The sequence below is a fragment of the Grammomys surdaster genome, unplaced genomic scaffold (genome assembly GCF_004785775.1).
Source record: "Grammomys surdaster isolate TR1022 unplaced genomic scaffold, NIH_TR_1.0 149, whole genome shotgun sequence".
Classification (NCBI taxonomy): domain Eukaryota; kingdom Metazoa; phylum Chordata; class Mammalia; order Rodentia; family Muridae; genus Grammomys; species Grammomys surdaster.
In genome coordinates, this window is record NW_021604607.1 from 7,352,333 (window position 1) to 7,377,523 (window position 25,191).

The 25,191-nt window shown below is 43.7% G+C and overlaps 1 protein-coding gene across 1 annotated transcript in view; it reads right to left on the minus strand.

Annotated features, from left to right (window-relative positions):
• The window catches only part of Prkce (protein kinase C epsilon), a 481,124-nt gene that overhangs the window by 74,014 nt on the left and 381,919 nt on the right, over positions 1-25,191 (minus strand). Inside the window, exon 12 of the mRNA XM_028765100.1 lies at positions 16,554-16,708. Within this exon, the coding sequence (XP_028620933.1) occupies positions 16,554-16,708 (155 nt within the window). The remainder of the gene's footprint in view (positions 1-16,553; positions 16,709-25,191) is intronic.

Sequence of the window (25,191 nt, forward strand, 5' to 3'; positions counted from 1 at the left end):
TGTGTTCACAAATTTGATAATTAAATGAAATGGAGTAATTTCTTGAAAGAAACAAACTACTAAATCTTATGTAGGAAAAAATAAAATCTGATTGGGCCTCTATTTGTTTAAAACTTGTAGCTTTTATTAATCTATTTGTGGTTTGGTTTTGTGAGACAAAGTCTTGCTATACAGTGCTGGCTGCCCTGATATTCCCTCTCTAGCCCAGGCTAATCTTGACTCATGGCAATTCTCCTTCCTTAGTCCTTCCTTCAGCATGTACCACCGCACTCAGAGAATCAATGATTTGTAACCTTCCTAACTCATTCTAGGATGATCCTAATTTAGACCCAGACAAAGACATTGCCAAAAGTAAAACAGTTAGCAAATACAGTGATGTATGTACAAGAAGGAACAAAAACCACAGTCAAGGAGGATTTAGTTCAAGCATGCAAGGTTGGTTCAACCTCCAGAAGTCAGTGTAATCCACTCTACAGACTAGTCAGCCAAAGAGGAGAAACATAGCTTATCCATTGATAACATAAAGGCATCTAATAAAATTGAACACCTAGTCATGATAAAAAAAAAAAAAACAACTCTCAGGAGACTAGAAATGGCAAAGAACACCCTGAACTCAACAGAGAACAACTTCAAAATGAAGTCTAGGACATGTGCTTACTGGTGAAAAGATAGGATACTTTCCCCTAAAATCATAAGAATTTCTTCTCCCACTATTAGTGTTCAGCATTGCCCTGAAAATCCTTGTTATTGTGATAAGATTAGAAATGAATGAAAAATGTAAGAATGGAAAGGAATCCACAGACCTTACAGATAACAGAACTGTAATTTCCGTACAGAAAATCTGAAATAAGTGACCCAAACTTCCTAGAACTGATAAGCAAATATAAAGTTAGCATATAAAAGTCAACTGATTTCCTGCATACTTTCATATAAGAAATACTATTCTAATAGCACAAATGATTAAATCTTGGATGCCAACTTAATAAAATTTATGCACATTATGTATGAAAAAACAGACTGTACATGAAAGAAATCAAGGAGTATCTAGTAGATAGTCCAAATTCACAGTTATAAAGCACCATATTGTGAGGTCAGTTCTTGCTGATCTAATCTATATACTCAATACAATTTGAACAAAAATACCATATATTGTCTAATTAAAGATATCAGCAGATATATTCTGATGTCTAAATTTATATTCAAAGGCAAAATTTCACAGTACCAACACTTAGCCTCAATGTAGACAAATTTAAAATCATAGAGAAAACTGGGGAATCCCAGGATAGAGTGCAAATTCTGACAAAATAATCTGTATTGTAAATGCATATAGAAAATTCATCAAAGTACTTGAGGGAAGGAGAGGGCTAACTAATGACAGGAAATTAATAGACTCTGTAAAACAATACAAGAAAGTATTCATAAACTCTGTAAGTATTACGGGCTAAACTATGTCCTTAAAATCCATTCATAGAAGCTCTAACCTTTAGTATATCAGAGTGGGATTGTATCTGAGGGCAAAGCCTTTAAAATCATTTAATTAAAAAATGACCATCAAAGTGGACCTTAATCTAATCTGATTGTCATCCTTCTCAAAACAGGACACTAGGACACACCAAGACACACAGAAAGGCACCCATTTAAGAAGCACTAGGGATAGGGAGGAACCCTGGGGATTGGGAGGAGAACTGGGGATAGGGAGGAGTATTGGGGATAGAAAGGAGCATTGAGGATAGCGAGGAGTACTAAGACTAGGAAGAAGCATTGGGGATAGGGAGGAGCTCTGGGGATAGGGAGGAGCACTGGGGATAGGGAGGAGCTCTGGGGATAGGGAGGAGCACTGGGGATAAGAAAGAGCACTGGAGTTGGGGAGGAGATCTGGGGTTAGGAAGGAGCACTGGGGATTGAGAGGAGCACTGGAGATAGGAAGGAACACTAAGGATAGGAAGAATCACTGGAGGCAGGGAGGAGCACTAGGATAGGAAGAGGCACTGGGGATAGGAAGGAGCACTGGGGAGAGGGAGGAGCACTTGGGAGAGGGAGGAGCACTCGGGGTAGAGAGGAGCACTGGAGATAGGGAGGAGCACTGGGGGTAGGGAGAAGCACTTGGGAGAGGAAAGAGCATTGGTTATCTTGCCTAGGGAGCAACAGATCTTTTCCTTTTGGTCCCCATAGGAAAACAACCTTGTCAGTATCTTGATCTTAGAAAATATTAATTGCCATGGCTTAAGCCACCTAGTTTTGGATATTCTATTATGGTAGCATTAATTTAGTATGCTAATAAAAAGTTGTTTTCTATGTTTATTTGAGTTATCAGTTCTTGTATCACTATACATGTTATGGTTTGAATCTGGAATGGTCCCAATAGGCTTATGTTTTGAATACTTGGCCTTCAGTCTTATGGTGCTATTTTGAAGTACATGTGACATCTATGCCTATGCAAGCCTGGTTGCTCTTCCTCAGGTCCTGATCCTTCCTCCTCCCTGTTGCCCTTTTTTGAGACAAGATGTCTCACTGACCTGAAGCATAACAAGAGGCTGGTCTGGCCAGCTAAGAACCTAGGGATCCTGCTTGTCTCTGCCTCTTTAGCAATGGAATTGCAAAGATATGCTCCCAGTAGTTTGTGTTCTCTCTCTCTCTCTCTCTCTCTCTCTCTCTCTCTCTCTCTCTCTCTCCCCTTGGGTTCTGAGGACCAAACTCGGGTCCTTGTGCTTGTAAAGCAGTCACTCTACTGACTGAACTGTCTCTCCAGCCAAAGCAAAGAAAATAATTTAACAAAACAAAACAAAAAACCCCTGTGATGGTTTGTATGTGCTCCATCCAGGGAGTGGCAGGATTAGAAAGTGTGGCCCTGTTGGAGTAGGTGTGTCACTGTGGGGGTGGACTTTAAGACCCTCATCCTAGCTGCCTGGAAGTCAGTATTCTCCTAGCTGCCTTCAGATGAAGATGTAGAACTCTCAGCTCCTCCAGCATCATACCTGCCTGGATGCTGCCATGTTCCCACCTTGATGATAATGAACTGAACCTCTGAACCTGTAAGCCAGCCCCAATTAAATGTCGTCCTTATAAGAGTAGCCTTGGTCATGGTGTCTGTTCACAGCAGTAAAACCCTAACTAAGACAACCCTACAAGTTACTCTTAAAATCAAAGCTGTTCTAAATGTACTTAACATTTGACAGCCTTAAAAATAAAGTCCAGAGCTTTGAGGTGACAGTATAGGTAAGCACTATCTGTCTCTGGGGGAAATTTCTGTCTATTGGCCAGTGGAAAATGTACTCAAGTGGCATGCTAGTAAATGACTAGTGATGGCCCTCAGGGAGGGGAGGGGACTTCATCAGCATCGTTTGCAGACTTAGGATATAATTACTCTGTGATGCTTGACCCTGAACTGGGAAGAGATGGGCTCACGTGACTGCTTCCCCACTGGGTCCTGTGGCTGGCATGTACCAGTTCACCAGAGCATATTACAAAATTTTCAGGAATTTAGTGTGTTGGTTGTTAAAATGCTGGTAGTTAGAAACTGGCCTCAGGAAGAATATTTACACCACAGATATGAGAAAATGCTACAAATCTTGTTGGGAGCTAGTTTAATCAGCACACATGATCAAAACCCCCAGAGTCCTGACTCAAACTTCTGTCTTTGTTTCTAAGAGATAGAGAGGCCTTGGACAAGTCTGAGTTTCAATTTATTCCTCTAGAAAAATGATAGGGCAATGTCTACCTTTCAAAGGTTCTTCTATCTCTCAAACTCCAGGAAACATCAAGCCTATCATTTAGTTTTTACGTACAGTTCACCCTAAGATGATGCTTTGATCTTCATTCCAAAGCCCCTCCACCTAGAGTTCCTTGCTTCACAGGTCAGACCTCACTCCTTACCAAGTTGCCCTTTGTGCTTTGAGTTCCAGCATACAATGACTCTTCAGGCCCACGGGTCTGCTTGGGCCCCGCCCCTCCCTGTATCAACCCTGTCCTCCTTCCTACCCACACCCCCACATCCTTTTACTCTGACCACCTCCTGCCTCAGGCCTCTCTGGGGGAAGCCTTCCCTGACTTGCTCTAGGACTGCCCAGGGACCTCCCTGTGTTTCTCCAGTAGCACCATGTATTTCCCCTATCATAACTCTTATCAGTTTTTATTGCTATTGCTTCATTGTCTGCTGTTCCCCCAAGTGCCAAGACAGCAGAGACTGGATATCTCCTGTCCTATGAGAGCATCCTGAAGCACACCTGGCACATCAAAGTGTCTTAACAAACATTGTTAACCTGCTGTCTGGACAACACACACATTTTCTTGGTGGCTTCTCCACAACCTGCTCCTTCAAGAGATGGTAGATGAGCATATTCCCAGCAAAGGAGCCACTGCCATCCTTGTTTCCAAGGGGGAGGTAGGTGTCTGTGAGGGTCTCAGTCCTTTTCCCAGAATGCATCTCTGCCCTTGACTAGATGTCCCTACATACAAACCAGTTGTATCCCTTCAAGATAGTGTGCTCACTTACCACAGAAGTAAATACTTAAGTTGGCTACATCAGAGCCTCGGCAAACTATTCATTTTGTTATTAAGGGAGCATTGTGAACAAATTGGAGGGTGTGTGTGGGCAGGAGGGGATCCAACACTAGCGTCACCTGACAATGAAGTGACGTGTTCTAAGGAACCGTTGGGAATCATGGGCTGTGGACTCTAAACCCTTCCAAGAGGAACCATTATTTGCCAGGACCTCACAGAGATAACCAAGTTAAGTTGATAATCAACCTTTGGGCTATGTTCAAGACATTCTCAGGCCAAACAGCCTGCGTGGCCATCATATGCATGAGCAGGGAAACTGGTGCTCTGCAAAGGATAATAATAATATTATGTTATTATTATATATTTTATATTAATGTTATATATAATATTATTATTACTATAATATTAATAATTTGCCCAGCTGAGATAGAGCTTTACTAGTGCTCTGGTCTGGTTTCTACCCTGGTGTTTTTTACCCAGAAGCAATTAGTCAAGTAGACACAGTAAGAGACAGAAGGAGATGCAAGATGGGGTGGTGCACTCCAAACAAAGTCCAGGCTGGTCCACCAAGAAGCCACAAACCTTTTGTGCTCGTAGTTACGTATGTCCAGTGAACTTCTCTCCACCAACCTCCTGTCTTCTTGAGGGTAGGCCCTTTTTGCTTTGTTTTAGTTTTGTAAACTAAATATATGCATTACGAGATTGTAGTTCCTTAAGGGAAGCTGTCATTTTATTAAAATTCATAAAATACTTATAGGATCATTCAACCAAGAAATAGACACAACTCAGAGGGAGAACTGCTCTCGTATAGTGCAGCAGATGCAATATGAAAGAAGGAAGGGATGGCCACATTTTCTAGAGAAGGCCAGGGGAAGTGAGTTAGCATTTAAAGGATGAGAAGGAGCTAGCTAGCCAATCAAAATCAACCATATTCTAGGAAAAGTTCTTGTGTTCGTAAACAGAAGCTCTGAGTTCGTAAACTGGCTGTGTGGGAACTGCTACTGTTCAGGATGGAGTAAGTACCTGGATGTGTCTGAGGTCAGTCCAAAGACACACTTGTTAGGCTTAAGAGGTGACTCAGAGAGAAGGTCATTGAGAGAGGTAGCTAGGAAGATATATGGTGACCATCTTGTGAGACAGAAAGTGATCTATGTGCAAGTCCCAGTGACCATATTTCCTGGTTATGAAGCCACCAAGAGCCCAAGGCTGTGGATGTTACTGGGTAAGAGGCCCAAGAACTTCCAGACATTTTCTAGAGACAGCACAGTCCTTATGTGCTTCTCAGCAACCAAATGTCCCAGTTTCTTGCTTTAAAAATAACAACTGGGCAGAGACCGTAAAAGAGACTCAGAGGCAAGGGGTGAACAGAGGATACAAACAGCCTTGGTCATTTAGCCTGTTAGCACAGGATCATAAAAAAAGCAAAGCCAACTAAATGTGGTCCATAGGGTCTCTGCTCACTGTGATGTCTATACTCTTACCTTCTCTACTCCTCCTGTGACCCGAGTCACCTCAAAACAAACACAGCCAATGGGGAGGGCCACTGAGCCAGCCTCAGACTTTCACACAAAACTTGCCCACCATGGCAAAGCAGCCGATTGTTTGCTGAAACAATTCCCATTCTTAGGAGCTCAATCATTAGCCAAGTGCCTTAAAGAAACAAACTCCTATGACTCAGACTTGGACAATCTAGTCTCTGCTTGAATCCACTGCAGTAACACTCCTTCCAAGATACCTGCTTCTATAGAGCACTGTGTGCTCATAAATATCCAGATATCTAATTCCTTTTTATAGGAAAGGTCTGACACCTCAGCATCTCAAAGATGCCTTTGGTTGGAAGATTCTGAACTGGATGGGATGTTTTTTATAAGTAGGCCAACTGGCAGGCCACTTCTACAGAGAATTTTACTAACTGTACACTCAGCCACTAACGTGAATGTGTGCTCTGTACCAGGCAGGACCATAACATTTCACACGTATTAACTCATGTGATCCTCACAGTATCTCTGGAGGAGTTATCACCCTGATTCCACATACAGAGAAACCATGGGTTAAAGATTTAGCGTGTGGAGTGTGAGTAGTGCTTTTAACTCTGACACTGGGTTCCCTGTTCTGTGTTAGGTACCAGATCTAGAATAAGTGTAAGTGATCACTGAGTCACTGGACACATATCACTAGCTCAAACTTCATCAGGAATTTCCCTCTAGTTCTAAACTTCTTGTTTGTTCTGAATCTCCGATGTCAACAGAATTCATAATCCTACTTTTGACCGGGCCAGCAGCATCATGGTTTCCTCAGAGGAATGTAAATATGGCTTTGATTCCAACCACTGTCTGTGCTCCCTCCACCCCATCCTTTTCATCATGTCACAGTGACTTTGTCCCATGCTATTACCAGCAGAAAACACCGATGGAAATAAGTTTGGGACAAAAAAAAAAAGAAAAGAAAAAGAAAAAGAAAGCCTTCATCCTAAAATAAATCTGGACCCCTAATGACAGCTCCATCTCAAGATGATGAGATAATATTTAGCATGGTTTACCGAGGGGTGCATTATTCAGTTGTCAGCATGGCAGAGAGACAGAAGAATCTCATGGCTAAAATGCACATTACTGAGGGGCTCAGGGATGGTGCGCAGTTGTGGCAAAAATCACCCAACAGAGAAACTGAGATGCTAATGAAGACTCTGAGGCTTTCCTGATTAGCAGATGTTTTGGGCTGTTCCAGTTCACTGACCAGGGATCAGCATGAGTTCTACATCTGTGGAATTACCCAACCTCAAAGGCAAAATAAGTTTTAAAAATTGCATCTGTTCCCTAAAGAGTACAATAGGACGACTGTTTATAAAGCCCCTGCACAGTTTTCGGAAGTATAAGGAATCGAGAGAGGACAGTTTATAGAGTAAATACGTAAGGTATTTATCAACAGACTCCATTTTGCATCAGATGCTTGAGTATCTCTGGATTTTAGTATCTGCAGCGATGCTGGAGGTCTGCCTCTGTAGGTATAAGTAGTGACTGTATTTTTCCTACTTTGCTTTGGGGGTCAAATGACCTTTTGACAGGAGTCGCATATAAGACATTTTGCATATCAGATGCTTACACTACAGTAAATTAACAGTAGCAAAATTACAGTTATGAAGTAACAAAAAAAATAATTTTGTGGTTGGGGAGATCACCACAAGATGAGGAACTGTATTGAAGGGACACAGCATTAGGAAGGATGAGAACCACCAGGCTAACAGGAATGGATAATTGTAATAATAACAATAGTAGTAGTAGTAATAATAATATACTCCTTTCTCAAATACTGTCTGGTGCTGAGTTAGAGGTTGTGCTTGAATGAACATTTAACTTGCACAACAGAGTCCACGTGACTAGCAGCCCATTTATCCAAACAGGGGCTTGTAACATAGCCTTTATCACAGACGGTTCATTGGCTGAGCCCCAAACCCAGCTTCACAGGCACGTTTCTGCCAACTAGTCTATTAGCCAAGCCAAGCCAAGCACACAAGTCTTGCCACCATATGCAAACCATCTGCCTTTAGTACCATCTGACCTGCAAGACTGTGGCTCAGAGACGAGGCTAAACCTGTGTGGCGATTTAGGTGCTTGAACACAGGTCTTTTGTATTAGTTTCTGAGAGCTGCCACAGACTGGATAACTTAAAGGGCAGGAGTAGACTTCTCTGAGTTGTGACTTTTAAATAGTCAAGGTCAAGATGCCAGCAGGTTCGTTTGTTCTGAGAACGTTCTCCTTGGCTTGAAGAGGACCATCTTCTTCAGTGTCTTCTCAAGGTCCTTTACTAAGGATAACAGTTGTCTTGCACTCACGTCCACCCAGACCTAACTATGATTACCTCTTTTAAAAGACTATTTTCAAATAGAGTCATATTCTGAAAGTCAGTCATATTCTGATGTGTTGGAGATTAAAACTCCAGCATTGAATTTGGATGGGTGGAGGGCTTGTCCCATACATTCTCTGACTCCAAAATCCAATATTCTCCTCTATCCAGCCAGTATTTACAGAATCTTCCAGGTGTCAGGGACTGCACACAGCATTTCTTCGGATGTTTTCATCATGTAATTTTCAAAACAGTCCAAAGAGGTTTATGTTCTAATTCCCATGGCATGATGAAAAAAAGAAAAAAACATTTCAAACAGTCTGATTATTCCAACTAAGGAGACACAACAAAGAAGAGGCTGACCCAGCCTTCAGGCCAAGTTCTTTGACCCCAAGCTCAGTGTCACCTCCAAAATAAAATCTGCTTCCCATGTGAAACTGAGACAGGCAGCAGCAGGGACAGGGCGACCTGACAGTGGCACTGGAGGTGATGGGCTCTGGTAAGACCACTGTCTTAGGAAACATCATAAATATTGTGGCGAGTAACCATAGCAACCTCAGTGAGTCTATGGTGCTGCTGTGGTTATTGTTGTTGTCGTAGTTAGAGACTTCTGGATAAAGGCGGTAGGTAGAATAGCTATTACTGTTTTTTTCTCTCTTTCCCCAAACTCTACACAAAGATGGAGAAAACAAGAGAAGAGGCAACGGACATATAATTTTGGAAGGGTGGCACACATGGATGTGTGAGAATGGATTTATCTGTCCAAAGAAAGCTGAGTCCTGAACTAGCAATGAGTGAAATCAAGAAAATCCTGCAAAATATCACCCTCCTCCAGAGTTTAGGAACAAACAGTAAGTTGTTTCTAGAGAGATGGAGATATGGAGACCATGAACATTCATTGAGACACAATGATAAGCCAAGATGGCCAGGACCCCTTGCAGCATCCCTTCACCTGCACCAGAGATGTATTTTCTGGAGAAGGGAAGCAGAGTGTTGTCAGACCTGGAGGGTGGGTACCACAACAGTGAAGATGAGAGGAGTACACAGAGACTTGAGGGTGGTCTTCCAGCCCTCTCCCTTCACTTGGCTCTGATAGAGCTAGATGCATCTCTCAGTTCCAAAGCCATTTGAGAAGCCATAATAAGATGTGCATTGTATAGTTACATTTCCCTGTAGGGACAAGAGTCTTCTCAGGGCAATAGAATCACTCTAGGAGTGAGGGTCTAAAAAAATATTCATAGAATTTTCCCAACCAAGCAGTCATCCTGACTAGTCTATAGTGAACCCAACTTGACTAGTCCCCACTCAAAAGTTAATTTTAGAGAAAGATAACGTAAGGGAAGGAATCCTTTGCAATATCACTGTGCCTTTCAGAATGGAAGGGTTTTATTTTCTCAACTGAAAAGATCTATCAATGTCTTGCACAACCAATCAAAAAGACCTATACCATATCACTAGATAATTCTGAAATACTGGTCTGTTGGCACATGCATAGGTACATGTGCCTAAGTGTACTCACACTTGTATTTTAACTTCGGAGCTAGATTCCCAGTTTCTTGGGGAAAGACTTTTAACAGCTACAGTTAGGATGAGTGAAAACCATGCTTGAATGTGTTCTTCTATAGCACCAAAAAGTGCCATAAAACAGCCATCCATGGACATAAACAACCCCTGTACCCACCTTGGGTAGAGAGCCCAAGTTTAGGAGGGACTAGAGGAAAATGTGCCTGTGCCTCTCATCTTGGGCTTTAAGTGTGAGCCACTGGCTAGATAAATGACCTCTTCTCTTCCTTATTAATACAACACTGACCAATAAGCTGCAAAATAGTATATGTAAAAATTCCAGTGGGAAAGATAAAAATCCAAATCTTAACTTTAACAGCGAAGTCCATACAACCTGGCCTTGCCTATCTGCCACACAGACTTCTGATCCCTACAGCTCCTGTTACATCAGACAGAAGGTAATAGCTGCCCCGCATGAGAATAGGCAGGAGAAGCAAGGCAAGGACACACATGCACAGCCTCTCTGTGTCAGCCTCAGATCTAGACCCTTGATGGCCCTTCCGATGGCAGCTTGGGATGAAGGCGACATGGGACACACAGATCTCATGGTTCTCCTGAATCTGTGATCTAAAACAGAAAGTAATAAAGTGCCCTTCAGATTTAAAAAAAAAAATGCATGTTAGGAATGCTTCAAACAGAGACTTTCGGGAAGTGCAGCCTTATGAAGAAGCAAGTCCCAGACAGGACAGTTCTAGAACAGAACATACTAGAACAACAAGCATGGATTGAATAGCACCAATGAGAGGAGTGCTGGTCTATGCCACTCCCCTCCCCCCATAAGCACTCTTGTGAGCAGCGCTCACGGAGAGAAGACGCATCTAAGAAAAGGGGGGTCATGTTAACAAAGGGCTTGGCCAAACACATGACATAGAGATCCTATCTTGTTTAGGAGAAGCATAATGCCATAGCAGGCCGGAAGGAAGGGACGACTGTGCAGAGCTGGAGTACAGGTCAATATCCTGGAGACAGAAGGAAGTTGCTCTAGAGTTGTAGTTCCCAAATGCATTGGTTTGAATGAGTCCACAGGCTCGTGTATTTGCAGGCAGTTGGTGGGGTGCTTTGAAGGGTTAGGAGGTGTGGTATTGTTTGAGTAGGTGTGTCTTTTCTGGAGGAGGAGTATCGCTGGAAGTAAGCTCTCAGGTTTCAAACACCTACTCCAGGCCTACTCACACACTGCCTGCCTTTCTTCCTTCCCAACTGCCATTAGCAGGATGTAAAGCTCTTAGCTGTGGCTCTAACACCATGTGTGCTACCATGCTCTGCAAACCCGATGTTGATGGACTAAGCCTCTGAAACGGCAAGCCAGCCCCCCAACTGAATGCTCTTCTGTTATAAGAGTTCCACTGGCATGGTGTCTCTCCACAAAAATACAACAGTGAAGAAAATATCAAGTTAGCTGGGAACAGGTTCAGAAACACACAGGTTCCTAAACCCCATCCATCTGGAACCCTTGGAGCATTACCTAGAATTCACATTTGTTTTTGATTATGACAAATTGTTCACATATAACAGAAGAGTGACTAGCTATGCCCCCATCATGCTGCTTCAGCGAACGTCAACCCATGGCACTCTCGCCTCATCCAATACCATCCAACTCATGCATATGTTAACCTGGTAGGTACCATAAGGCAGCTAGCATTCATGCCTGATAGGAGCCTCTGATGAAGACGATTCATTGGGGGATGGAATGGGTATAATCTGAATTACCTAGAGGGCAGGATACATGGTTAAGGGAAATGATGATAAGGTTGAAAGTTCAAGGACAACCAAGGTCCTGTGAGCACATGAAACATTCAGACAGGAGAAATGGCTAGAGGCCCCTGAAATTAACTGAGGAAGGTATGGGGAGCCAAGGATGCCCTGATTGAATTTAAAGGATGGAAGGAAGTCCCGAGTGTGTACTGTTGACACAGACACAGCCATAGCAAGGAATTGGGCAAAGTCTTCCTCAGTGAATGATCACTGTTCACAAACAACTGACCAGTGTGCACAAAACTAGCCACTGTAAGTTTCTCCTCCAGGATGTCTTCAGCCTGAGACTGCTCACCCGCAGACACTTTCTACCAAGACCAGCTAGCAGGTTCTGGAGGAGCTCAGTAGAGTAGCTGATGCAGCTATGTCAGAGCCCACACAGCCCACCCAGCACCAGCTTCTCAGTACAGGAATCTGTGCTTTCCTCAGTCCCTTGCTATCCCCAGTCAGGTTTCTAGACCAAAGCCTTTGTGGGACAGGGTAGGAAGGCAGGAACTAGTAAATCAGAATATTGTGGAGACAGCTCTCCACCTTGATGGCTCAGAACAGTGTGCTCTGAGGAAGGAGGGAGAGACAGCACCATTGGCCTGCAGCCTGCAGAACTGAAGGTGGCTCTAGGGAGATACATTCTGTATGCTTCCTCCCCTGCCCACCAAATGACACAACATAACACGAAGAAGACAATAATATGATGTCACTACTGAGAGGACAACATGCTTTGTGGCAAAGGCATGGGGTTTCTTTCTTTCTTTCTTTTTTAATGGAAACAAGTCTTTATTAAGTAACTTTTAGTATCAGAAAAATAAAACTCTTATAATTCTCTTTACAGCAAATATATAATATCAGTGCTTTGACCACCTTAAGTTAAAGGCCCTTTATTATAAAATATGTGGTTTTAAACTTTACTCAAGTTGAATTTATAATCCCTATGACTTCCCTACATATACATAACAAAAGAGTGTAGTAAAATTAGCAAATACTAAACTATATTGATAATTTATCATTCTTGGTTTGTGGTTTTTAGAAACAGTACAGGCACCTAATATATGTCGATTCCTTGGCTTATTAGTTGCAGTGAACGATGCAACAAAATGTTGAAACACATGCTTGGTGACATTTGTCCATATCTACAAGATGGCAGCTAGAGGTTAGGATTCAATACTGACAATCAACTATGCTACAAGCAATTAGCATTACATCATAATATGCCATCAAGGCAACTTTTTATACTGAAAAAAATCAAAATAAAAACCTTTATTTGTAAACTTTATACGAAATGTAACTCTTCAAGTGGAAATAAAAAATAAAAATTTGTCTATTTGCTACTGAATACACACTAAGATTTGAATTTTTGTTATACTGAGAAAAAAAGCTCTTTTGTGTTGGGAAAATAACACTTTAAAAAATAATTAGTAGAAAAACTCACCAGTATAATGTTTTGTCCTTTTCAATACCAGTAAATTTAGGGACATACTGAGGATGACACTGAAACATCCACAGGTGAAATGTACAACTGTGTCTTAAAGAAATCTTTCCTTGTGATTGGAAATAGGTTTGAAATGAAGTAAACTGATTGGAGGTTGTCACAGCTGCTTTCCTATTTCCCTCCCCACCCCCTACATTACTAAAAATAAAAATATATTTATAATGTGCAAGACAAATATGGATTGAACAAAAATGTTTCATATTTTGAGCTACAGTCTAAATATTCATTAATAGCTTGATCAGACTAATGAACGGAATGTTCGCATTCTCAATTTTCAGCCAATATAGGTGCTTCCCAGTGGCTATCCTGAAATGGGAAAACCCAGGCGGCCATTTCCACATTCACTGAGACAGGCAATGGGTAGGAATTCACAAAGACAACTGTATTCCTGATCCACTGAACATACCAGCCTCGAGCACTCTGGGCGAGATGAAAGTCAATGTAGCAGTTTTTGTCCCAAGTTATAACCAGTGATCTAGTAAACTTCCATCAGCCCTGTTATTACTAATAAGTAATCACAACGCTTAAAAAGTTACTTGCAATCCTGCGGAATTAGGCAGAAGTTGTTGTAAAATAAAATACAAGCCTGTTTTTGCCAAGACTGGCAGTGTGAAGAAGGCAGCACTGGAAGTGTCAGTCATTTGTGATGCCAGGCACCCTCCATAAACTCTTAATGCGGCTAGGCTTTGGGACCCACTGACTACAATCTCAGATAGATATATTTTGCTCATAGGTTACACAGTCAAATACAACTTCAGCTTTAAGAATTCCTATACAAGCCGGGCGGTGGTGGTGCACACCTTTAATCCCAGCACTTGGGAGGCAAAGGCAGGCGGATTTCTGAGTTCGAGGCCAGCCTGGTCTACAGAGTGAGTTCCAGGACAGCCAGGGCTACACAGAGAAACCCCGTCTCGAAAAAAAAAACAACAACAAGAAGAAGAATTCCTCTACAAGCTACGTCCCTGAGTCTACAAGATAGTATTAATAATTCAAACCAAACTAATAGACAAGAGACCACGTAGGTTTAGTGTTGCCATAGCAGCCTTTTATAAGTGTACTAACAACTTTAGCCTAATCCCAATAAAGCCTGATAACAGTCATAAGAATTCATTAGGAAGTTTACTGGGGTACCATTATACCAAAGGCATGTGGTTTCTAATAGGCTGTTCTTAATCTCCTAAACTCATGTGATCCTACTGCCCCAGACTCCTGAGTGGAATTACAGGTATGCACCATTATGTTCACCAGGAACATAAAGCTCTTAAAGATCTACACAAATTTGCCTTTGCACTTATCTAAGGGCTTTACCTTGAGTGGGCCCACTAGCCCTTGAGACGAGGCTGTAGTCCCTCTCTGAGGTTAGAGAGTCTGAGAAGGAAGCTTTTCTCTCCAGCTGGCCCTAAGTAAGCCTCACAAACTCTAAAGTTTCCAGAATAAAAGTTCTGTCAATCCGCAAATGATCTTTAGAAGAGAACCCAGACTTCAAAAGTTGACTTTGCTCACTTTCAACACAGCAAGGCAAGACCCTGAGCATGCGGCATGGATGAGGGATTTGTGCCCAGACTCCAAGGCTGTGTGGAACAGGCCAGACAGCAACACAAATATGGATCCCCACAGGACAGGCTAGAGTAGTAGTTCTCAGCCTGTGGGTTATAACACCCTTGGGGGTTGAACAACTGTTTCACAGGGGTCACACATCAGATATCTTGCATATCAAATATTTACATTAGGATTCATAACAGCAAAATTAAGAGTTATTGATGGGACCAGTATCGGCACAAGACACACCCAAACCAAGTTCTCAGCACAAAGGAGATTGATTGCCCCAGAGAGAAAAAGGATAGAGAATAAGAGACAAAGTCAGGAGACAGAGGAGGATGGAGAAGGGGACAGGAACAGGGAGGAGAAGGAATGTTTGTCCTGGGGTAAGGTTGGGAGTGGAGGTGAAAGTGAAGACCAGAAAAGGGACTGGACAACAAAGGTCAGCTGCTGGATAGAGAAGAGACAGATGTGACCCATAGGCAAATAGCGGTTAACAAAGGTACAAGGGTAAACCATGTTAGGATGAGGAGTTTGATTTTAATTGGGCATGTTAATTAGCTGAGCCAAAGGGGGCTTTGATTGCTGGACTTTAATACTTGATAGCTGGACCTTGGTAGTCAGCCTCAGGAGGAGGAAGTGGACAAGTAAGGGAATTGACCTTGGTGGCTAGCTTCAGGAATGTAATTTAGTGGTTTTTAGCAAGGTAGAGGGAACTGAAGAGGGCAAGGCCTGCCAGCTTGTCATGTTTGGGCTGGCTAGAGACCCTTCATTTGTGAAGTAGCAATGAAAATAATTTTGTGGTTCGGGTCCACCACAACATGAGGAACTGTATTAAAGGGTCACAGCCTCAGGCTTGAGAATCACTGGGTTAGAGTATGGTCCACAGGGAAGCACTGGCTCCCCTCAACCCCATCCCTCCACATCCCTGGCTTTATAAACCTGGAGGATAATAGGAGGGGAGGCTGTGGTGGGCTTGACCAGAACCTTTCAAAGAATATAAAGTCAAGACGCTGCTCCCAGAGCAGCTCAGACATGTCGCGGTGCAAGCCTGACTTTGACCTAAGCCAAGCTAGCTCCTCTTCCATGCAATTTTTAAAAAAGGGAAAAGCAAAGACTAAGTAAAGAAATGGACGTTATTGGAAAAACCTTCAGGGACTTTAGTATCCTTGTTGCTAATTATAAATATTTACGCCTTCCTCCCAGAATTCCTGACCTCACAGAAAAGCCTGCGTAAAGAGTTTTGTTCTTTTACTGGAAAACATGTGTGTGTGTGTGTCTGTGTGTGTGTGTGTGTGTGTGTGTTGGAAAGGGACTGGACTACTAGCAATAAATAAAAAACTGGACAATCTGAAAAAAGTCACTTCCTGTTGGATAATGTCTAGTTCCCACTCCCCGCCCCCACCCCTGGTGTGTAAACCTCTAGCCCTCTACAGGACTTGCCCTTCCCAGAGTCTACTGACTGGATACAACTAAGCCAAACAAACTCAGGAAGTGGAGGAAGCTTGTGGCACAGGAGGAAAAAGCTAAGAGAATGCCCTGATGTTCGAGGAAGAGGGTGGAGGGGACCAAGCAATGAAGGTGACCTTAAGATCACACAGAGCCAAGCCTTTAAATGTCATACTTGAGCATTAAATCAAAATGGACACAAACAGCAGGTCAAATCTTCTGGGGCCTTTCAAATATTGACATTCATAGTGATAAACACCCTCATGCTCCCACCCCACCTCGTTCTTCTGTATGCAAATTGAAACAAACAGCTAAGCTAAGGCCAGTTGCTGGGAGACCAGCTGGGCATGGGCCAGCAGTAGTTCAAGTTATCTGGAGAAGTCATTGCTTCTGCGTCTAGCAAAGGGAAGAGAGAAGAGGCTACCTGTAGATCACGCCATGTTGGTGGAGGAACATGAGAGCAGATGTGACCTCTGCAGCGTAGAATCGAGAACGAGGCTCATCGAACTTTCGGGACCGCTGAATCTGGAACATGAGGTCTCCACCATTTACATATTCCATGACGAAAAAAAGGCGGTCCTGGAAGGAGAAAAGAAAATGCTACTTAACTCACATCAGTGCGGTCCACTGGGACTCACTGGAAGAAGGAAGTCTCTGAGGGCAGTGGCCTAGGACACTGACAACCTGATTTGGCCCAGGTTACTAACACTAGCCTCAGACGTCTGGCCTTTACAGCTGTGACAGAATATGTCCCACTATTTGAGGCTACTAAACTTGTAGCAATTTGTTAGGATAGCTCTGGGAATCTCAGAATGTTTTAATGTGAAATGACCTGTAAGGCATCTTATAAAAACAAACAGCAACAAAGAGTCATGGTTGCCATGGCTGATTCCCTTGAGGCTCTGAACAATGTCCCCTCTTGGGCAGTAATTCTCAACCTTCCTAATGCTGCGACTCTTTAACTCAGTTCTTCATGTTGTGGTGACCCCCAACCATAACACCCCCAACCATAACATTATTTTTGTTACTACTGCATGCCTTTAATTTTGCTACTGTTATGAATCATAATGAAAATATTTTGGGAGACAGACATTTGCCAAGGGGGTCAAGACCCTCAGGTTGAGAACCACCATTGTTCTAGGGTTTCTACCACTGAGGAGAGCCCGTCATCCGCCTCCACGGTGACTTGAGGAGAAAGGAGCCTGAACGCACTGTACATAGCCCATCATTTCCTAAGGAGATCACACGGGGCGTGTTGTACCGAGAACTGGGGAAGGTGCAGGAAGGGCTAGGCTGTGCTGTCTGGGGAAGGTGCGGGAAGGGATTGGCTGTGCTGTCTGGTGGTCTACAGTCAAGGGGAGAGTTTCGAATGGGCAGAGTGGGGAAACACAAAGGGAACTGAGCAAGGTGAAGGTACAGGATGCTGTCTGGATTAGGGAGCTGGGGAGGCATCTAGAAAGAGCCGGGGAACAGAGTGAACTGCATAGGAGCAGTAAAAGACCAGCTCAGAGGGAGGCTAGTTAATAGAGGTCTGAGAGGCCAGAGAGACAGAAGGTATCTTGTCCACCTCCCTTTCCTCTCCCTCTCATGTAGCCCAGGTTGGCCTAGAATTTGCTATGAAGCCAAGAATGATCTTGAACTTTGACCCCCCCCCCCATACTGCCATGCCTGCTGTATGCTATGCTGGGGATCAGTCTACCACCTGAACTAAAATCCTTAGCTCGGCTCCCATATACACTCCTAACATAGAAATGTATTCTAAAGAAGCTTCCTAGAGGACATCACTTCCTCCTAAGAGAGGGCAAAACAAACCTAAATAGCTCTTCAGTCATGAAGCATGTCTACTTCACTACTAGCATCTCCTTGGCTGAAAGCACATACTAACCTCTACCTCAGGTCCATTTAGTGGCATTCACAGAGGGCCCAAGGTAGAACATCTCTTCTATTTGCCTCACACGTTAAGCCTCCCTTGTCCCCTGACCCCGCCCAGGGCATCGATTTGTCTTCAGAAGCTCCTACTGCCTGGCTGAATGCTCATAAGCAGTCCTTCCCTTTTCTGAGTCTTTAAGACAAACAGTGCTCAGACCATACACACACACACACACACACACACTCACAGGTGTGCACACACATACACAGATACACACACTCACATGCACATGAACACACACACTCACACATACATACTCACATGTGTGCACACATACACGGATACACATACACAGATACACACACACACTCATCTCTCTCTGCTCATGAGTGTGGACACCGCAATCGGCTTCACACTCCTGCCACTGTAAATTCGCTGCTGTGATGGATGGTAACATGGAGTCATAAGCCAAATGAGCCTCTTCCTTCCCTATGTTGCTGTTTGTTGGGAAATTTTATCATAACAACAGAAATAAAACTAAAACAGCCGTTTTGGGGAAAAAGTCAAATGTTAAGTTTTTGCTAATATTAGAATCTAGATTTCACTCAGTATATGTGAATCGTGTGTGTGTGTGTGTGTGTGTGTGTGTGTGTATGTGTGTGTGTGTGTGTGTGTGTAACCATTTGGGGAAGGAAAAGGACTAACAAGAGATGAGACAATGGGCCAAATATTAGTAAAATCCAGTGATATATGTGTATGCAAACCCCTTCTTGACGCCTATTATTTTGTACACTAAAACTTAATTTAAAGGACAGAAAAATGATTCCTCCAAGAACAAACCTTGGCCCGAGAATCACTTGGAGGCTCCTGGGAACAGGGTCCTTGCAGTCCACACTGCTTCTGCTCTGGAATCGGAATCTCTGCCTCTCTAACACGTTCCCAGGTGATGATGTCAGCCCAGTGATTATCCTTTGAGAACCTCTGCCCTAGAGGCCATTGGCCCAGCCTTTCCCAAGGCTAGCCCAGACATACACTGCTTGTTCATACTGCCCTACCAGCTAAACAATTCTATCAAAAATAAGGACTACAATACCTAGTCCATAGTCGCTGACCCTAATCTTTGGCTGTGGCCCAATGGAGGATTTCCTTGACTGAATCAAAATTTCTAGAGGGGAAAATCTCCAACTCCTATTGCTGTATTCTATCCTAACATTACTCATGCAGTGCCTGATGACAGGGCCACGGGGAGTGCCCACCACAACTGTATCACTCACTAGCTGCCTGACCTCAGACAAAGACATACGCTCTGTGCTCAACTTTCTGACTTATAAAACTGAGGATATAGGGTCTACATTATAGAATCATATTTTACTTTTTTGTTTGTTTTGCAGTACAAACTCAAGAGTTTTGAGTTTGCTAAGCCAGCTACACCCTTAACCCTAAATTATATGTTAAAATGCCCATTTGGGGGCTAGAGAGATGGCTCAACAGTTAAGAGCACTGCCCGTTCTTCTAGAGGTCCTGAGTTCAGTTCCCAGCAACCACCGGGGACTCATAACCTTCTGTAATGCCATTTGATGTCCTCTTTGGTGTGTCTGCATTGTACTCATATAAATAAACATATTTTTAAAAATCTCATGTTGTTCATTGGTTTTTAAAAAATGCCCAGTTCATAACTGGTGCTCCATAAGGATTAGCCAGGATTATTGTCACTGTTTTTACTGCAATCTCTCTTTTCCGGCCTTTCTCTATCTGTCTCCCCATCACCATTTTTCCCTTGGCTTTCAGGCTGGTTTTCTCCCTCTGGGTCTATCTCCTTCCCTCTGCTTTCTCTACTCTGTGCCTCTGTCTCTTTGTAGACGCCTCCTCTCTACAACCATGTAGTGCTGAGCCTGCAAGGTTGATCCTGGGCCTTCCTGTGTTATGAGCTTAGTTCTGCATGTCCACAGCTTCCGTGGTTCTGTGCGTGGATGACACATGCCTAGCTCTCCTTTTACACTTCTTCTGTATGCTCCAGACCCACAGGTCAGCTTCTGATCTCCCTCCAGATGCCTTCAGGCACTCAAACCCAACTCGACAAAACAGATCCCATTATCTTCCTCAGCAAGCTGGCCCCATGTCGAGTTTCCTGTCTGGGATCTTCACCTTCATCTAGTTCACAGGTCAGAACCCCAGCAGTCATCTTTAGTCCCTCTCTCTCCCTCATTCCTTTTCCTTCTCCCTGGCCCTGTTGGTCTTGGCTGTTATACCTTTTCGTTTCTCACCCGCCCACTTCCCTTGGTCCCTTCCCTTGCCATGCCCACCTCTCTGACTCAGCTTTTCTCTCTAGTCTACATTTCTGCTCTGTTAGGAATGCCTCTACATGTATTTCAGCTTCTTCTCCTGATGCTAGTTATTCTGTAGCTAGAGGGGCTCTGCTGAGATGGGAATCTGATACTTTCCCATGTACTTTCCCCTTCTTACCCTACTGAGATGAGTGTGTGTGTGTGTGTGTGTGTGTAACCATGTCCACATGTATGGAGGCCAGTGCAGGACATTAAGAGTCCCCTTGTATCATTCTTATTGCCTAGAGATGGTCTCTCGCTGAGCTGGAAGCTCAGCCTTTAGGTAGACTAGTTGGTCAACGCATTCTCAGGATCTTCCCCTCCTGCCAATCCTAGCATTACAGGCCAGTGCAGACATGTCCAGATTTTTGCATAGGTGCTGAGGATTCAAATTTAAACCCTCAGGCTTGCATAGCTAGGGCTTTTCCTCACTGGATCATCTGCCAAGACCTCCTTCATTCTTTCAAAGGCTCATGTTCCTCATAGGACAGGCGGAAACACTTCACCATACTGTAGGCCTCATGATCTGAGTCATTTCCCTCCCGGCTGTCCCTTATTCCTTCTGCCCTAGAACCTTGATTCGTGCTCTGGCTGTTTGGACTGCCTCTCCTGCTCTCTCCCACAGTGAGTTCTCCACATCTCCTTATTGCAAAGATGTCAGTGGGGCCATCTTTTTTCAAGGAAGCTGCTCTTGACTTTCCTGACAAGGTCCAATCTTTCTTATGATGTTACATGCCCTGTTGTAGTATTCAGCTCGGGGAAAGGGATTGAATCTTTATATCTGTGTGAAGCCATAAGATTTATGTCAGCTTGATACATTTCAGAAGGGGGACATCAATTGAGAAAATGCCCCCACCAGATCAGCCTGTGGGCAAACCAGTGGTACATTTTTTTCATTGAAGATAGGGGAGGAGGCTCTGATCCAGCTCACTCTGGAAGGTTTATCATCCTTGAGCTGGCCGTCCTGGGTGCTGTAAGAAAGCAGGCTGAGCAAACCATAAGGAGCAAGCCAGCAAGCATCCTCCTCCAGGGCCTCTGCTTCAGCTCCTGCCTCCAGGCTTCCTGCCCTGACTTCCCTCAGTGATGGGATTATAAGCTGAAGGAAACCTTTTTCCTCTCAAGTTGCTTTTTGTTTTATCACAGTGATAGAAAGCCTAACTAAGGCAGTCTGTATGCTTGAGGAAAGAAGGGGCTGGTTGTGATTCCGGATTAATTTTTATTTTATTTTTTAAGGGAATTTGAGGGCCCAGAAAGAAGTTTTTTTTTTTTTTAATTTTCTTTAAAAACAAGGGCTGCAGCTCTGGGGATGTGGCTCAGGGGGCAGAGCACTCTGGACTCTATCCTTGGTATTACACAAGCAGCGATCAGGAGGGGGAGACAAAAAGATCAAAAGTTCAATGTCACCCTAGGCTACACACTGAGCTGGATGCCAGGCTGGGCTACATGAGAACCTGTTCAGTAGTATTACACAGGTGGAATGCCCAAAATGTCTGGGGAAGGGGCAAGGCTATAAGATGTGGAACCAAAGCCAGACCTAATGTTTGTCTCCACAAGTTCTTACTTTGTAAAGAGGTAAAGGTGGGTCAGCCTGCTACAGAGAGCCTACTCTCTGTGGGATCTGGAAAGACCATTTCAGTCAGTGGTGCCTGTCAGTTATCAACCATCCCTACAGCGACAGAGCCTTTACCAGTCAGTTCTGCTGTCCGGTGGAGAGATGTCCTCATCTAACTCGGGATGACCATCCCTTTGAGGTCCACACCCTTGCAAACAAAGCCAGCCAACCTAAGCTTAAGGTAGTGAACAGCAGGCTCTCGGGGAAGATGGCTCCATTCCTCTGAGCATCACAAAAGGACCAAGTTTTATCCCCTTCTTTCTCCACCAATTAGGGCCAACTCTGGCACACAGTAGGTTCCTAGCACATCATGTCGAGTATTTGCATTCTTGAATGCCTACTATATGCCTCCATTGCTAGAAAGTCTAAAGGAACCAGATGCTCCCATATTATTTCTGAGCTATTCTCATCGTGGTCTATTTTAATCTGCCTTCGAGTCTGATTTCTTCCCCAACCAGTCTTACTCGTCCCCCTAAAGCATAGCTACTGACCCTTTAACACATTAGGGATGTTTTAAAGCAAGATAAGGTTTTCCCTTTCCCACCCTCTATTCAGTGTGGATTGCTGCTGACCTCTGACACATTTGAGAAGGGTGTTTTGATGCAGAGGGGGGGAACTTCAAGACATTCTGGGAACTGCTTAATTATATAAACTGAAATCAAAAGAAAGCTGGCAAAGCCAGCGGCTACTCATTAATCCCCTCTTGGCACCCAGAGAAAACAAAACCAAAAACCAACTTCCTGGTAAAGTAAGCAAATATGTTTTCTGAGGTAATCAAAGGTTTGAAAAGCCTATTCTACCAACTCCTCCCTTAATCTCCTTTGACTGTCTAAAATTCTACGGTCTTATGATAGCAAGAAAATAAGAATTGCTAAGAGATTGTGTGTCATGGCCATTTAGGGTAAGAATAGGGGGAGAATGACCAACACTCTGTGGAAGAGCCACACCATAGCTCTGAGCTCCCACCAGCCTCCTTTTTACAGCATACCCACCCTCTGGCCTTCAAGGCAACCCCAGCCTGTAGCTCCGTTTACCCTTCGAGGTATGACAGATAAGACAGAGGCTTCCTCCTGGCGGCACCGTGTGTCTGGCCAGCTGGATTTGTTTGGACATACGCTCCCCACCATTTGTTAGATGTTTATGTGTACAGAGAGTCTATCGCTTTTCCATTTCACACAAATGTAGAAGACTGGACTTGGGGCCATCTGCCTTCGCTGTGCCCATGACGGCACAAACGACTTCTCCAGGGTACCACGGGAGTCACTGGTCTTCATCTCACGCAATACCTGTCCAGTGCTGGGGATACAACCCAGGGGCTTAGGCCTGCTAGACAAGTGCCCTACTACTCAGTGACACCTACCCCTCCTCCACATCATCTAAGTCAGCAGTTCTCAACCTGTGAGTCACAAACCCTTTGGGGTTGAATGACCCTTTCACCTAAGACCATCAGAAAACACGGATATTTACACTATGATTCACATTAGCGAAATTAGAGTTATCAAGTGTCAACAAAAATAATGTTATGGTTGAGGCTCACCACAACATGGGGAACAGTCTTAAAGGGCAAAGCACTAGGAAGGTTGAGAAGCACTGCGTGAAGCCACCAACTCAGACGCTCTTTCATGAGTATTTAGCCTGTAGTTAGGTGTCTGGGGGAGCCAGAAAGTTACGTAAGTTATAACTTTGGAATTTAGGGGCTAAGAATGCAACATAAAAAACCATAGAGGGACTGGAGAGATGGCTCAGCTATTAAGGGCACTGACTGCTCTTCCAGAGGACCCAGGTTCAAATCCCACCACGGTAGCTCACACTACTGTGTGTAACTCAAAGATCTGACACTTGCATAGACACTCATGCAGGCAAAACACTGATGCAAATAAAATAAAATAAAAGGAAATAAAACTTAAAAACCCAACAACACAGAGAGCAGTTCTAGACACTTGATGATTCTATACTGAACTGTCCAGGATCTAGGCAGGTTGTGAAAACTGGGGGTCTGGCCTGAATCTTCCTGGACACTTGTCACTTAGGCCTTACCATGTATAGATCACTATAGGAGATGGTCACATGACCAGTTGGTCTCCCTGTTCTCCTGAATACAAGTGTACTGAGAGGCCTGGCCATTGTTCTGCTGTGGTTCAGAATCACCTGCAAGAACTAGCAATCCTGTCTTGGATGATGTAGGAAGTGAGGAAGAGGAAAGCCTTGGCAAGAGAGAGCACAGCCCTGAGGACTGAGGTGCGTAGGGATGAGCATTAGTGAGCAAAAGGGGTGGAGGACAACCCCACTGAGCTATAAAAACCAAATGACCCCAGGGCACCCGAACACCTGCCTCCTACAAAATCCAGGACACAGAGGCAGAGACAGGCAGGGGTCCGAGAGGGTTCTGAAACTCAAGTGGGAAATGGAATTCTATAAAGCTTTGGAGTTGTGAAGTGATGTAATTAAAGCTGACTTTAAGGAAGATTTTCTCAGAAGTAGTACACTAGAAGAAGGCAGCCTGGAGTTGCTCTCTCTTCAGGCAAGTACTGTGATCCCTGTAATCCCAGCACCGGGAGGTGGAGGCAGGAGGATCAGGGGTTCAAATTGGCCTTGGCCACATTTTGAGTTTAAGCAGGTCTGAGCTACAAGGAGCCCTGTCTCTAAAATAAATAAATTAATTAATAATTTACAAAAGGCATTGTTCTATCTTTTCCCACATCCACTGTCTTAAATGTTATATTGACTTTAGTTTGTGTGCATGCATGTATGATTTATGCTGTGCATGTGTATGCATATGTGTATGTGTCTGTAAGTGTGTTTGTATCCGTCTCTGGGTATGTATCTGTCATCATAGTGTGTGTGTGTGTGTGTGTGTGTGTGTGTGTGTGTGTGTGTATGTTTAAGCACAAGAACCTCTCCCTCTAGCAAAACTTAAGTATGTAATACAGCATTTGTAGGGACTCCACTATATAGAAAAGCTGTAGGATGTAATCCTCTTATACTGCTGAAACTAACTCCTGATTCTGTTTCCCCTGGTCCCTGGCAACCGCCACACTTCTCTCCACTCTTAGCAACCTGAGTAATCTGGATTTATCATATAAGTGCATCATTTAGTATTTTCTTCTATATTTGCTTTATTAGACTTATAATAACACTTCCAAATTTCATCCATGTTTTTGTATATAGCATTGTTTACAATTGTTTGAAACTCTGATTATTTAACCTAAACAGGGTAGCACAAGCTCAAGTTCAAAGGGATCTACAGTTGGGCCAA